The sequence below is a fragment of the Eurytemora carolleeae genome, unplaced genomic scaffold, assembly GCF_000591075.1.
Source record: "Eurytemora carolleeae unplaced genomic scaffold, Eaff_2.0 scaffold1137, whole genome shotgun sequence".
Lineage (NCBI taxonomy): Eukaryota > Metazoa > Arthropoda > Copepoda > Calanoida > Temoridae > Eurytemora > Eurytemora carolleeae.
The window spans coordinates 67354-82561 of NW_019397030.1; the positions used below are offsets into that span (position 1 = coordinate 67354).

The 15208-nt window shown below is 30.7% G+C and overlaps 1 protein-coding gene and 1 long non-coding RNA gene across 2 annotated transcripts; both read right to left on the reverse strand.

Moving 5' to 3' along the window:
• LOC111711260 (uncharacterized) lies at positions 1 to 2002 on the reverse strand. Its single transcript, XR_002767211.1, has 4 exons — positions 1832 to 2002; positions 1509 to 1608; positions 573 to 617; positions 1 to 62 (listed from the first exon to the last, which is right to left on the reverse strand). It is a non-coding gene; the product is annotated as an uncharacterized LOC111711260 (long non-coding RNA).
• A 7888-nt stretch (positions 2003 to 9890) lies between these two features.
• On the reverse strand, positions 9891 to 14681 carry LOC111711256 (casein kinase I homolog hhp2). The gene is made up of 4 exons (XM_023485555.1): positions 14608 to 14681; positions 13833 to 13933; positions 11283 to 11396; positions 9891 to 9969 (listed from the first exon to the last, which is right to left on the reverse strand). The coding sequence occupies exons 2-4, from the start codon at positions 13910 to 13912 to the stop codon at positions 9891 to 9893; spliced, it is 273 nt and encodes a 90-aa protein (XP_023341323.1). The 5' UTR covers positions 13913 to 13933; positions 14608 to 14681.
• Positions 14682 to 15208: the final 527 nt, after the last annotated feature.

Here is a 15208-nt window from a genome sequence, read left to right on the forward strand (position 1 = left end):
CTGAACATAGTTTTCTTAACGATATATTTTCCTTCATCTTTCCAATAGTTCGATATCGTTCTCTAAAATATATTATTTTTATATCGTAATTAGAAACCTTAATTCAATTTGAAGAATGTTTAAGAAGCAAACTACCAAACAATGACAATATTAAAATGACTTTTTAAGGTAACTTACAGAGACTTCTTACGTTAAGCAGGCCCAAACAAATAAACTTATTGATATTAACATAAACGCACTTCAAAAAGAATTGAGCCTTTGCCTCAAACTGTAATCCCCATATCTTTGCAACCCAGTGTAGTAGACCTATGATATTTCGAAGCTTGACATATTAATGGTTCAAATCATCAGAGGCCGAATTTAATAAATTTCAACCGCGTCGCTGAAACGGGTTCATTCAAGCTCCGGGCTCCTTTCTCAAAACATTGAATTAAAACCAATAGTTTTTGAGCCGCTTCTCAAATTCTTTAAACAATTAGGGATTAGTAAATGAGTCCATACAAACAACCTACAATTAATTAGAAAAATAAAATGTTGGTATTTCTGTTTGATTTATTGATCATTATTTTTACCTCAAATCTTCCTCTTTCAGTCCCATCCAAGGAAGAGTTCCACGCCTTAAACAAAATTAAATAAGTAAATTCGGAAAGGGATTGTAGGCGTGATTTTAGCGACCCTCGAATGCTAATCGGATAATGCTGCAGATTCACAACGGTATCCTAAAACCTGATCAAATTTGAAATGTTTATAATTTTGAAAACTAATTATTTTTCATGTTTCTCTCATACAAACTTGACTTGTTCATTTCTGCCGGAAAACATGAAGAAATGATTAGAATTAAAGATGTTAAACCCAGAAAAACGACAATATCTTCCCAATTATTGATCAGATAAAGGTTCTTGAAACATTGTGAATCGGCCATTGTTATATTTGCATGAAGGGTCCCTTAAACTCAAGCATATATCTATATATATATATACATATATATATATATATATATATATTTATATATATCGTATATATGGGAACAATTTATGTTGGGAATAAAAGGGAAAAATCTTTGATTCTAGGATTTTTTGATTTTTTACTTAATCAACATGTTTTTTATGCATACTTCTGATATTGTTTTGTTAGATTAATTTGAAAAAGAATGTTTATGAAATTATATAATAAATAAGTAGAATTCTTTTATTTTCATTATCTAAAGTTTTTCGTTTGTTTTATTTTTTACAGTATCTAAACCAATTTTTATCAATTTATATTTGTGTGTTATAATATATCTCAATAATTATATTACTAATTTAAAAAGTGTAAAGAGCATTTTGAATATGTAAATTTTAGATACGTTATATAGCTTAATCATTTAAAAACTAGTCAGTGATTTTAGTTTAGTTTCAATCAAGATTTAATAAAGTTTCAAAATTAATAGTTTCAACATGAGGAAAGTTTTTTCAAAAAACTCCCCCCCCCCTTTTTTTGAACGATTAGTGTATGGAACGTACGCTTACTTTAGTAAATACACCATTAGGTAACCCGTAGCTTCCATATCATCCCTTCTACTCTGTTCAGCTCCTTGATGAGCATTTATAGACATATAACGAACAGTTCCTGAACAAAGTAATCCACCTATATACATATTGAACAGTATCAGAACACAAAAATTGGTATAGTGATTAGTTATTAGTGTTAAAACAATATTTTTAACATATGCTGAACACTAAGGAAGACTACCAGTACCTAGCTGTACCTGTACCTGTACCTGTACCTGTACCTGTACCTGTACCTGTACCTGTACCTGTACCTGTACCTGTACCTGTACCTGTACCTGTACCTGTTATGGATCTATGTTCTGAGTAGGAAATATGTTTCTTTGTTTCAGAATCAATGTAAGGTTTTGCCAGACCATAATCAACTATTAAAACAAACGATTTTTTATTGGCGACAAAAAAATTCCAAAGAATAATAGCAAGGTGAAGTTTTTATATTTCAAAATGTCCGTGAAAGAAAGGTTTTACACACAAAAAAATCTTTTTGTTCCTATATGTAAAATATTCTCCTTTTGATCAACAGTTCTTCCAATCAAAACATTTTCTGGTTTCATATCCCTGGAAATATTAAATTTATGATTTTAATGTTTATTTGAAAAAAATTGTTTAATTGATTTTTTTACTAAAAATGTGAATTGTGTAATTGAAGTTTGAAATATCATTAGACACATTTTTTCATTTTTACGACTTTTTTTCCCCGTTCGTGACGTGTTAAAAAACTTGGTATAAAAAGTCGATTTTTTTACGACATTTTATCCCAAGTTTTTGACTAGTTCGAAACCGGAAAGATAAAGTCGACTTTTTACAACTCGTTGTTCAAAGTTTGTGACTAGTTCAAAACTGGAATGAAAAAATAGAATTTTTCACGACTTTTTGTTCCAAGGTTGTGACTTAGTTCAAAACTGGAATGAAAAAATAGAATTTTTCACGACTTTTTGTTCCAAGGTTGTGTCTTAGTTCAAAACTGGGATGAAAAATTCGTTTTTTTTTTACGAATTTTTATTCCAAGATTGTGACTAGTTCTTAACTAAGATGAAAAAGTCAACTTGTTTACTTCTTTTGTCCCAAAATTTTGACTTATTTGAAACCGGAAAGAAAAAAGTCGACCTTTATTACGACTTTTTGTTTCAAACTTGTGGACTAGAAATCAAAAGTCGACTTATATCCGACTGTAAGTCGACTTTTTCTGAACTAGATTTAAACTAGTTTTCATAAATTTTAATCGTTTGCATTGTTCCTGTCAATCACGTTGCTATCACTGCTAAATATTGATTCTTTTTAGTGTTTATTTTTAAACTAGTAATGATTTCACGGTTTGAAAGAAAACAACAAATATGCAGATTTTTTACAGTAGTCGGCGTCTATATCAATACATTAGAGATTACTTTTCTATTAAGTTTCCATTTCTTAACAGCTTTTTTTAAATGGTAAGTTTACAAGTAAACAAAGAGAAGCTGTTAATTGGCAGCCTCTCTTTGTGTCCCCATGTATCCATGCTGTTTCAATTGTGGAAATAAAAATTAAAGTCTAAAAAATCATTAGTGGAACTAGGACAAATTTATTGAAATTATTATTACAATTCTGATTTAGATAGAGTGCAGTGTATAATACACATCTCTATAAGCATTATGTCTGTGACTGCCAAAGAGAATAGAATATATATAAGAGGGGAATTTAGAGAATCTCTCGGTATGATTTTTTTCAGTCCCTTTCAGCCTGAAAGGGAGTTCAAAGTGTACAAGCATGTAAATGTTCACAAATTATATGCAGTAGAGTACATTAATACAGTATGTTCCCTAGACTATTCATTTCAATTTCGAATTTTTTAAAGCTGTTAAATAAACTTTATAAAATGAATTAGGCGAATAAAAAACATCATTTGATTTATAGTTAAAACGGAAAATCATCGTTTGTAAAGTGAAATGCATAAAGTCTATGTGAAATGATTGGTCAATTATGAAATGATATTCCAGGGCCCAAAAGGTTATATAGCATAAATATGTGAAGTACACCTGCAGTATGGAAACAGTGCAACAAAATGTCCGTTTTACACTTTTTCTAGTAAATTCCCCTCTAATATATATTCTATTCTCTTTGATGACTGCTTAGTGGCGATTTAACCCAGCTTTGCCTGGAAATCAAAATATCCCTTAAAAGACAAGGAACTAAACTCATATATTTTTGCCGCCAAGAACATTCCGGGGTTCTTTTAAAGTTGTTTAATCGAAGTTTGAGGCAAATCGGTCAACGGGTTAATAAGTTATGCTCAGAAATACAAACAAACGAATACCCATGAACACTAAACAGAGATTACCATATGCTAAAGATTGAAGGAAAGTATGCTTTCATGTTATATCATGTAATACAAATATTTTTAGTTTTCTACATTTCTTTTTCTTTATTCATTATAACGAAGGAGAGAGAAAATATTGTTGCATAAGAAAGGGAAGTATGGTTAATAATCGTTTTATAATATTTCAGTTCTTTCTTGTATTTGAACCCATAACAATTTATTCTGAAAATAAATGTAAGCGTAATTTCTAGTGAACCTCTATGCAAAGATGGCAATGTCCGATTCACAATGTTAAGCTTGAAACCGGCTTTTATCTGATAAAAAATTTGGTGGATATTTTCTTCTTTTATAGGTAATTATTTCATGTTGATGTGGTGTCTTCCTGCAGAAATTTTTGGAGAGAAATCACAATTGAAAATAATCAGTTTTCAAAATTATAAACATTGATATCTAAATCATGTCTGATCAGTAAAATAAAATATAATAACAAACAAAAAGTTTGCGAATTTTATAAAAAAAAATTCTGGATTTTCAAAATTTTTCGAATAACAACCATTTTTGTAATTTTTACTCTAAGCATTCGTTTATTGGATATAAATATTCCGACATTTATAGAGATCTCGCATATTTACCTGTAGACCATACCACATTCATGAATCTTCTCTATTCTATTAAACAAAACAAAAAAATTTTAAAAATTCAAAAAATTAGAATTAAAATATCATGGTGAAATTAACGTTTAAGATTTCGATCTAAAGTGTAATATTTACTTCAATCTAAATCTCCTCACTTAAACAAATTGAATGATAAAAAAAATGAAAAATATCTAGATTTTGAAACTTGAAATTCAATAATCTTCAAAAAAGTAAGGATGAACTCCTGATGATGCCAAAGTTTTTTGGCGAAATATACTGAGAAGAAAATGATAATTTTAGTGCTAAAGAGTAGGGTTGGGATTTGTTTAAAAACAATCTAAAGATTTTTTAACGATTTCAAAAATAGAAATATAGAAAGAAAAATAGCTAGAGTACTTATAATTTTGTACAAACATTTTAACATTTCTATTTTAAAAAATATTAAATTTCAGTAAAAAGTTGTAAATAGAATATTGTCATGTCCACTTAAAAGAGAAAACAAGGTATTATACTTTCTACGACTTTGTTATTTTTTTTTTCAACTTATTTCAACATATTTTTAACTCTAAAAAGATTGCTTAGCTCCCTCGCAGCTGACTTAGAGTGATTGCAATATTGTCAGACGATATTAGATTTTCTTTTACTTTTTTTTGTTTATTATAATAGTTTGTTTTACCTGTACATTAGCTGAATAGATATTAAAAGAACAGTTTTTATTGAGAACTGACGTCCACACAAATTAAACAATTCCTAAAATCCATTTATCTAATTATTAAACTATCTTTATAAATTTTAAACAATGTGTCTTGGTTTATCAAGGCCGCTGATTTCGCTAAAACATGGTAAAAGGGATTTCGTATTTTAAAGTTTTATTTTTTGTCCTTTTAAACTTCGATTTTTCTTGTTAAAAAAAAAGCAGGGATCGTATGTATTAATATTTTTAGACACAAGTTCTTTGTATTGCAATTTTTCTAAAATATTCAATTTCATTTGAAAACTTATAACTTATGAAGTAAAAAATGGCCAACATTTATCAGATTCTGGATTTTATTCGTTGCACTGTACAGTACAGTACGTACAGTACAGAACAGTACAGTACAGAACAGTACAGTACAGGACAGTACAGTACAGTACTTACAGTAAAGAACAGTACAGTACATAAAATTACAGTACAGAACAGTACAGTGCAGAACAGTACAGTGCAGAACAGTACAGTTCAGAACAGTACATTACAGAACAGTACAGTACAGAACAGTACAGCACAGAAAATTAAAGTACAGAACAGTACAGTGCAGAACAGTACAGTTCATAACAGTACAGTACAGAACAGTACAGTACAGAACAGTACAGTACAGAACAGTACATTACAGAAAAGTACAGTACAGAACAGTACAGTACAGTACTTACAGAACAGAACAGTACAGTACAGAACAGTACAGTACAGGACAGTACAGTACAGTTTTTACAGTACAGAACAGTACAGTACAGAACAGTACAGTACAGAAATTTAGAGTACAGAACAGTACAGTGCAGAACAGTACAGTTCAGAACAGTACATTACAGAACAATACAGTACAGAACAGTACAGTACAGAAAATTACAGTGCAGAACAGTACAGTTCAGAATAGTACAGTACAGAACAGTACAGTACAGAACAGTAAAGTACAGAACAGTACATTACAGAACAGTACATTACAGAACAGTACAGTACAGATCAGTACAGTACAGAACAGTACAGTACAGAACAGTACAGTACAGAACAGTACAGTACATAACAGTACAAGACNGATTTAAATGTCACACTAAAAGATCGTGTCATAGAATTTAGAATCTTAATTTGAGAAAATCACTCGATTTAACAAATTTTTTTTCTTTTGGTCAATTCCACAGCAGTTGCTTCACCTCAAGGGTTGTTAATCGTTTTTCAATCGTTTTCAAAAACGATCGTTTTATTTTCGGAAAAAAACGATCGTTTTTAAAACAACCCACTCGTTTTGAACTTTTTGAAAATGAATAACGATAGTTTTTGAAAACGATGGTTTTTATAAAAACGATTTGCGACCATTTTTTATACGAATAAAAAAATATTTTATTGACAATTATTTTAACGATCTTTAACGATCGTTAAAAAAATAAACTTTATTAAAAAACGAACTCAAAAAATGTTTTAACAAACGAACTTTTTAAAAAACGATCGTTTTGTTTTCGATTTTTTTCAGAACGAAACGATCGTTTTTCAAACGATCGTCACCTCTATGTTTGGACCGAGAAGATCCATCACCATTCCATTGTATTTTCCACATTTTCCAAAGAAATAAACTTTAGGCAAAGAAACGTCAGGACCTAGGATATAAACATTTTAGAAAAGTTTTAATACATATTCGTGAACAAAGCTGAAATTTTAACATTTTCCGAGTTTATATAACAGAACATATTTTCTTTATTAAAATATTCAACATATTTGACAAATATTCAATTTTGATGGAATTTATCACACGTCTAATATTTCTCATTGTAGGGTGATTAAGTGACTTTATTGTCATACAGGCTACAACAGGGCGAAAAAGTAACTTTTTCACCCTGCTATTAAAATTTAAAATTTCATACCTAATTTTTCTCATTGTAGGGTGATAAAGTTACTTAATCATCATACAACAGGGTGATTAAGTAACTTTATCGACCTGCTTTTAAATAATTAGAGTAAAATTGAATAAAACTATATATGTTATTGAAATGGGTATCATGTGTGCGAAAAAGTTTTTGCGGTGATTCTTAATTTTTCTAGTTTGTTTTCGATCAAAATAAAAGTGTTTTCACATCTCACTACGTTTAGTGTGAAAAAACGTTCATTTTGATCTTAAACAAACTAGAAAAAATAAAAATCCCTGCAAAAACTTTTTTGCACTTAATAATACCCATTACAATGACATAATATATTTAAATATTTGTTTAAATATGGTTCAATCATGGGTTTAATTTAAAAAAAATATACATGTTCTCTGATCCTGTTATTCCGGAAAAATAATAATATTATATTGTTTTTGATTATGACATCATTATTTTTTCAAGGAATTAATCAGACTCCCGAGGATTAGCCTAGAAAAACAAGAAGGTCAAGACTCAGGTTTATAATGAGATAAGAAATATAATTTCTAAGAATTCTTTTTTCAAAAAATGGATGTAATAACATGTGTCACATGTTGATATTTGTCAAAATAAAAGTCTACCTTCCACCCAAACGTTAACATTAGAGGTCTTATTTTTTTAATCAGCTGGTCTGAAGAGTTGGACTAGGGACATGTATCAAGGAGGCCATCTATATAAGAGAAAAAAAGGGTTATGTTTCCCTTGTTTGTCCGATCATAACTCAGGAACCCTTGGACCGATTTGCCACAAATATTGATTGAGGAACTCGGGAAAGCAACAAAATGTTCTTAGTTTAGTTTAGTCCCAGGCTAGTAATAGATTAAATAAATCAATGTCAGATTTTCCACCAGGATATTTTCCGCCAGGATATTTTCCACCTTGATATTTTCCGCCAGGTTATTTTCCGTTAGGATATTTTCTGCCAGGATATTTTCCGCCAGGATATTTTCCACCAGGATATTTACCGCCAGGATATTTTCCGTTAGGATATTTTCCGCCAGGATATTTTCCACCAGGATATTTGCCACCAGGATATTTTCCGTTAGGATATTTTCCGCCAGGATATTTTCCTCCAGGATATTTTCCGCCAGGATATTTTCCGCCAGGATATTTTCCTCCAGGATATTTTCCGCCATGATATTTTCCGTTAGGATATTTTCCGCCAGGATATTTTCCACCAGGATATTTTTTGTTAGGATATTTTCCACCATGATATTTTCCGTTAGGATATTTTCCGCCAGGATATTTTCCACCAGGTTATTTTTTGTTAGGATATTTTCCGCCAGGATATTTTCCGTTAGGATATTTTCTGTTAGGTTATTTTCCGCCAGGATATTTTCCACCAGAATATTTTCCGCCAGGATATTTTCCGCCAGGATATTTTCCGTTAGGATATTTTCCGCCAGGATGTCTTCCAACAGGATATTTTCCACCAGGATATTTTCCACCGGGATATTTTCCGCCAGGATATTTTCCTCCAGGATATTTCCAGAAAATATTTATAACGCTATTGTGAATCAGACAGACTAGGACCATTTGACATTTGGTGAACAATTCCTTTACTGGATAAAGTTTACCAACAGTACCTTTAATTAATAAAGTTTACCTAACAGTTCCTTTAATTAATAAAATTTACCTAACAGTCCCTTTAATTGATAAAGTTTACCTAACAGTTCCTTTAATTAATAAAGTTTACCTAACAGTTCCTTTAATTAATAAAGTTTACCTAACAGTCCCTTTAATTAATGGAGTTTACCTTTACAGTTCCTTTAAATAATAAAGTTTACCTAACAATCCCTTTAATTAATAAAGTTAACCTTTACAGTCCTATTAATTAATAACGTTTACCTAACATTCCCTTTAATATATAAAGTTTACCTAACAGTCCCTTTAACTGATAAGGTTTACCTATACAGTCCCTTTAATTAATAGAGTTTACCTAACACTCCCTTTAATTGATAAAGTTTACCTAACAGTCCCTTTAATTAATATAGTTCACCAAACAGTCTCTTTAATTAATAGAGTTTACCTTTACAGTCCTATCAATTAGTTCCTTTAATTAATAAAGTTTACCTAACAGTACCTTTAATTAAATAAGTTTACGTAACGGTCCCTTTAATTGATAGAGTTTACCTAACAGTTCCTTTAATTAATAAAGTTTACCTAACAGTTCCTTTAATTAATTGAGTTTACCTAACAGTCCCTTTAATTATTAAAGTTTACCTAGTCTTCTGTAGAATTCATATTCAAGGAAGAGTTGAGGAATCTATGGAATCAAGATATAAAAGCAGTTCAAATATTAATTATTAATTATTATTAATATTTGAATGGAACACATTACTTAAATTAATGTTAAGTTTTCGTCCATAACTCCTATTATTGAAAAGATGTTGATAAGACCAAAACATTTTTTTTTGCGGTTTTGACTTCGTATACATTTTTTCTTCAGTAAAAAAACAGAATATACAAATGATAACTTGTATCAACCTGTCCCCGTTTTTATTTTTTGTAAACATCCTCTTTATCCTGATTGTTAAATTATCAAATTTTCACACATGTGACACAAACACCCTTTCATACAAATCCAATACAGCCATTTTTTTTTTATATCTCAGATGTGTAAATTTTAGATCTGAAGCTCAAATGTTAAAAAGTTCATGGGTTAATTTAATGCAACGACCAGATTTTAGACCCTCATGTTTAAAATTCTTTTATTAAAAATCAAAAAGTTTAAAGCCTTAAAAATAAAAATAAAATAAAGTGTACAATTTAAGAGTATCTTTCCTTAGCGTTCATAGGCTCCAGTTTGATAGCTAGATCTTCTCCAGTCTGAGTATTTTTAACCAACCTAAACAGAAAAAAAATAAGAAATCAATTAATTTTTATTTTTAGAATCCTATATCTAAAGAGCATTTTCAATTATTTTTACAAAAATATTTTTTTTAAATGTAAAGATTTACATCATCAAACTTTTTAAGTTTTTATTTTTTTAACATTCTGAATAGATTTCATTAAATATCTCAAAAAATGCATAATTTGCCAATTGTCATGCAGAGAGAAATGTTTGCTAGATCGAGAACAAAATACCATAAACATATTCATAACAAACAACATCACATTCACCATTTTTGGGGAAATTTTTAAAAGTTGTCTGCCTGTTTTCTTTGTTTAAAATAGATTAAATTATCAAAAATTTGTTCTAGTCTAATTTCATTCAAACTAAGCAAAATCTTCAAAAAATTACGAATTCTTTACATGTTTAAACTACATGTTAGAAAGCTTTAGAATTGTACTTTTATCGCACAACATCTGGCATAAAATCATGTTAACAATTTGGAAACGATGGTTTTGTCGTCATTAACCCTAAATAGGATGGGGGGTGGGCGTTAGGCCCCCCCCTGTAGTTTTTTTTGTCCTAGCACTCACAATTTGGACACTATCATCGTGAAATTTTGTGACTTTTAATGAAAAGTAATTAAAAGGATTTTTTGTAAAAAAAATTTAGTTTTTAAAAATTTATACCGGGTCGGGGTAAGGTATAAGGGCGGAAAAAAAGTCCGGTCAGTAAAAAAAAAATCTAAAATAGCCCATATCTTTTTTGTGACTAAAGCAACATATCTAAAAACTATATTTTTTAAAAGCCCTTGAATAATGCATGTAGAAACATGTGTCACATTTTAATATTTGTTTAAAACAAACAAAAAAATTTTTCTTCATTTTTTTCCCTAGCACCTAAACTATCAAAATTATCGGTCTAATTTGTTTTTTGTTGAGCTTGCCTTGTAAAATTGGGCTGTAGATGCATTTCAACCCTTTATTCTCTAAGGCCTTTTCTAGGGGGGGGGGGCGTCAAACGCCCCCCACCCGGTTATACATAGATTCAGACCCGGCCCCCAGTCTTTATCACGCAAATCTGCCCCTTTGGTAAAATTAAAGTCAACCTATATGAAGCATAAAGTCTGACCGCGTCAACCTTGTTGCACCGGCCAGTCCTGTCCATAGAGCTAGGTACAGTACAAACTGGGACCAGAGGTTGACCCGACTCGGAAACTGGGACCAGAGGTTGACCCGACTCTGAATTTCAAATGTACTACAGCTGCCCGTGTTATAGGGTTAAATTCTATTTTGTTATTGAGACACTTCCAGCAGGTTTACGGTTACCTGAGTTGACCAAATGCTCCATTAGCAATTTTGTTTCCTATTTTATACTTGTTATTAAGTACAAGTTCGGCAGGGGTTTTCTTCTGATTTGCTGAAGCAATACTTAGAAACTTCCTGAAAAATAATACATAAAAGTTGTTCCTAGGCCTTGCCTTGAGATGGTAGGAGGGGAGGGGGGAGGGGGGGGTTAAGCTATCCCTTCGTGTTTAGACTTTTCAATCGTAATTGGCAAGGTTACGAAATTTTGTATTTAAAGACTATATCTTCTGAATTTTTTTGAAACATATCGGCACACTCACTCTAAACCTGTCAGGTACAATTTTTTTTTAAACATGATGGGTCGACTTTATTGCGCTGGGCTGTCCGGAGCCCGCGATTTAAAAACTTCGGCTCGAGGGCCGTAATTTCTTAAACCCGACTTTAAGACTCAATCTTCGACCCAACTCTGACTACAGCTTGTGTCACGTGATTGACAGCTGCAAGATCTTCGGCTCGACTTAAGGAGGCGCAATGAAAATAAAACCGACCTTGGTTGGTTTTAGTGGAGAATAAGGCTCAATATTTAGTCTTGTTCTCATAAAAACTCGGAATGTGTCAATTCCTATAACCATCAAAATCCGCCAAATAGAATACTAAACCGGTTTTTTGAACTCAACTCTGTGGAAAATAAGATGCAGCTTGAATCCGAAAGCTCAAGCCGTAAAGGCCCAACGACAGCTTAGACCCGAACCGTATTTTCCCAAATGTTTTAGCGGGCTCCGACTGGACAGTACGAATGAATGCATATTCAGTACATGTTGTATCGGCACAGATCTTGCAACTTTTAGAGTGGTGTGCTCTAATAATTCAACTTGTAGTTTCAACACGGGGTTTCCAGTAAACACTCATTAGTAAAGATTAACTTTTATAATTGACTTGACTTTTTAACCTTCTTGCTTGTCTACTTAAATAGTAATAATTAAATTTTCGGTAACTTATAAATATTTCATCTCATTGCTTGATCATAATAATTTGCTCATATATATATATATATGTAAGCTAAAGCTGGCTGAACCGACTTGGTTGACATTTTGTAAATTCGAAATTGTTTTTAAATGTAGATTTAAATATTTCACGGGCAACATCGTATGCATAAAATTGAATAAAATTAAAAGAATGAAGAAGATTATCTGTTTTTAATCTTTAAATAATCCTACATATAAGCATGAATGGATATAAGAAAAGTTATTAGAAAAGGTTAGATTTTTTCATCATACTTTCTTTTGATTAAAGTTTTCTTGGGAAAGAGTTAATCCTATTTTTGCGGTTTTCTCTTTTTATTTGAGCCTAGCTGAAGGGCCCGGCGTTGCCCGTGGAAAAAAATGTGAAAAATACCCCCGGCCAAAAAAATTCAGCCCAATCGGTCTAGTCGTTTGGCCAGCTATAGGCAACATATATATATATATATATTATATATACGAATGTCAGCTTGTTTTATTATATAGAAGAAGACAATTCTGCGGAACCAGAACTATCTGACATTTTACATTTTGGAATTTGTAAATGCAATCATAACCAAAACACAATGGAATAAGAAGACGACAATATGCCAATAAATGTGTTTGCTCTTGTTAAAAAGCAATTAGTATTACATGACACTTTTTAAAACACTAACCCATTAGTGGCAAGACCATTAACTATTACAGAAGTTGTTTTAGAAGGATCTTGTCATAACAAAACTTGATTGTACTCATGTAAAACCATTATTCAATTAAATTTAAAAAAATTTTTTGTACAGGGTGACCTGTAAAACATGAAAATCTAAAAACCTTTGGTAATTCATAATTATCTAATTATCTTCAAAACTTTAATTTTCATGTTATAGTTATTTAGATCCTTAAAAGAAGTTTCCAAACTGTCTTTAAATTTTTTCTAGCAAAAATTTGACAATTTTATAGATTCAACATTAAATTACAGGGTGTTCTTTGGGGTTTCTTCCAAATTCAAAATCTTGTTTTTTTTGGGGTTTTTTTAAATCGAAAATTAAAAAAAACAAAACAATTTTATAGTAACGTCAAATATAAAATATGTTTAGAAAACAGGGAATCCTAAGGAAAGCGCAGGAAAAGACAGGACGACATTTAGTTTAAGAATAAAGGCAATTAAAAAAAACCCTCACCCGGTCAAAATTGACATTCTCGTCACTAATGGGCTAATTTAGTTAAATGGGTATGTTTACACTGCACAATTGCTGTGTTTTCATGCTTATTGGACTTTTTAAGCTTATAACTTGAGTGTTTTCTGGTTACTACTGTATTAGTAAAAAAATAATATTTTATATTTTTTTTGCTCTCCGCAAAATTACAGATTTAACGGCAGAGTGAGATTTTAAGGTTTGTTGTTTTTAGAACTCTTTAGAACTCCGCAAAAGTTATTTTTATAAACTTTATATCTTTGCAACCTGATCAATTTAAAACTATAAATTATGCTAGATAATATTTACCGCTAGACCAATATTTAGGTTAAAAAAATACGAATGAAAAAGTTCGAAAGTTTTCCCCCTGAATTTACCTTACTGCTGATATTTTCTTCCATTGGTGACGAGCATTAGTTGGTAGTCTACCTTCTTTCCCTTCCATTACCATAATCATTCCCACCCAGCAAACATTCAACTAAATAATTAGTTGGTAGTTTACCTTCTTTCCCTTCCATTACCATAATCATTCCCACCCAGCATAAACATTTTAAGATTCGTCAGGGAAAGTGGTGCTTAAAGACGTCAAAGAAATTCTTTCATGATATGACATTTGAAATAAAACTTAAAATCAAAGGATTTTTGAAATATAGAATAAACAACAAAGGGTGAGAGTGTAACGACGACCTAAAGTTTTTTAAATATGATGATGTTAAATTGTGTCTTGAAATAAAGTCTTTTTAAAGCTTGGTTAATGATTTGGCAAAAAAGGAAGAAGTTTACAGTTGCAAGAATCATGAATAAAACGAAACATTCCGTAAATTCCGTACTGTCGTCTCTGAAGTCTCATCCTTTATGAGTAACCCTGTAGTTACTGAATTTAATCATCGACCTAATTTTACAATTATGGGGTTTAAATTAATAATCATTAAATATCCGTATTTTGCATTTTCAAATTGTGGTCTGCCTTTTTTACTTGCTTTACAAATTACAGGTGGCCTGAGATTTATAAAATTTTATTACTATTTCAATTCCAATAAAGAATTCAAAATTGTTTAACGTAAAAGGTTTTTAATAAGTTGTTTATTCACATTTATTTTAAAATTATGTAGCCATCAATATTTCTTGTTTAGCTGACAGTCATGAAGTTACCTATAAGACTATATATAAGAGATTCCACAGTAACAAAGAATTATCAAGTCTACGTAACCTTATCTATAATTTTGGAACATTAGCCTGAAATTTAAAAATTATAAAACAGTGAGCAAGTAAAGGCCCAAAAAACGGGCCATTTCATATTTTTGGACTCGAACAAAATCTCCTTAAATTTGGCCAAAAAAATTTCGCTTCCATCAAACTTAATCGTCATAAAACCAATTTTCGTCCGCTCAGATAGGCTTGAGAGAAAACCGTCTTTTCTTGAATATGTTTTAATATTCATTTGCCACATATAAGTAAGGTTTCATTTGCCATATATAAGTTAGGTTTCATTTGCTTTATATAAGTAAGGTTTCATTTGCTATATATAAGTTAGGTTTCATTTGCTTTATATAAGTAAGGTTTCATTTGCTATATATAAGTTAGGTTTCATTTGCCATATATAAGTAAGGTTTCATTTGCCATATATAAGTAAGGCTTCATTTGCCATATATGTTAGGTTTCATTTGCCATATATAAGTAAGGCTTCATTTGCCATATATGTTAGGTTTCATTTGCTTTATATAAGTTAGGTTTCATTTGCTTTATATAAGTA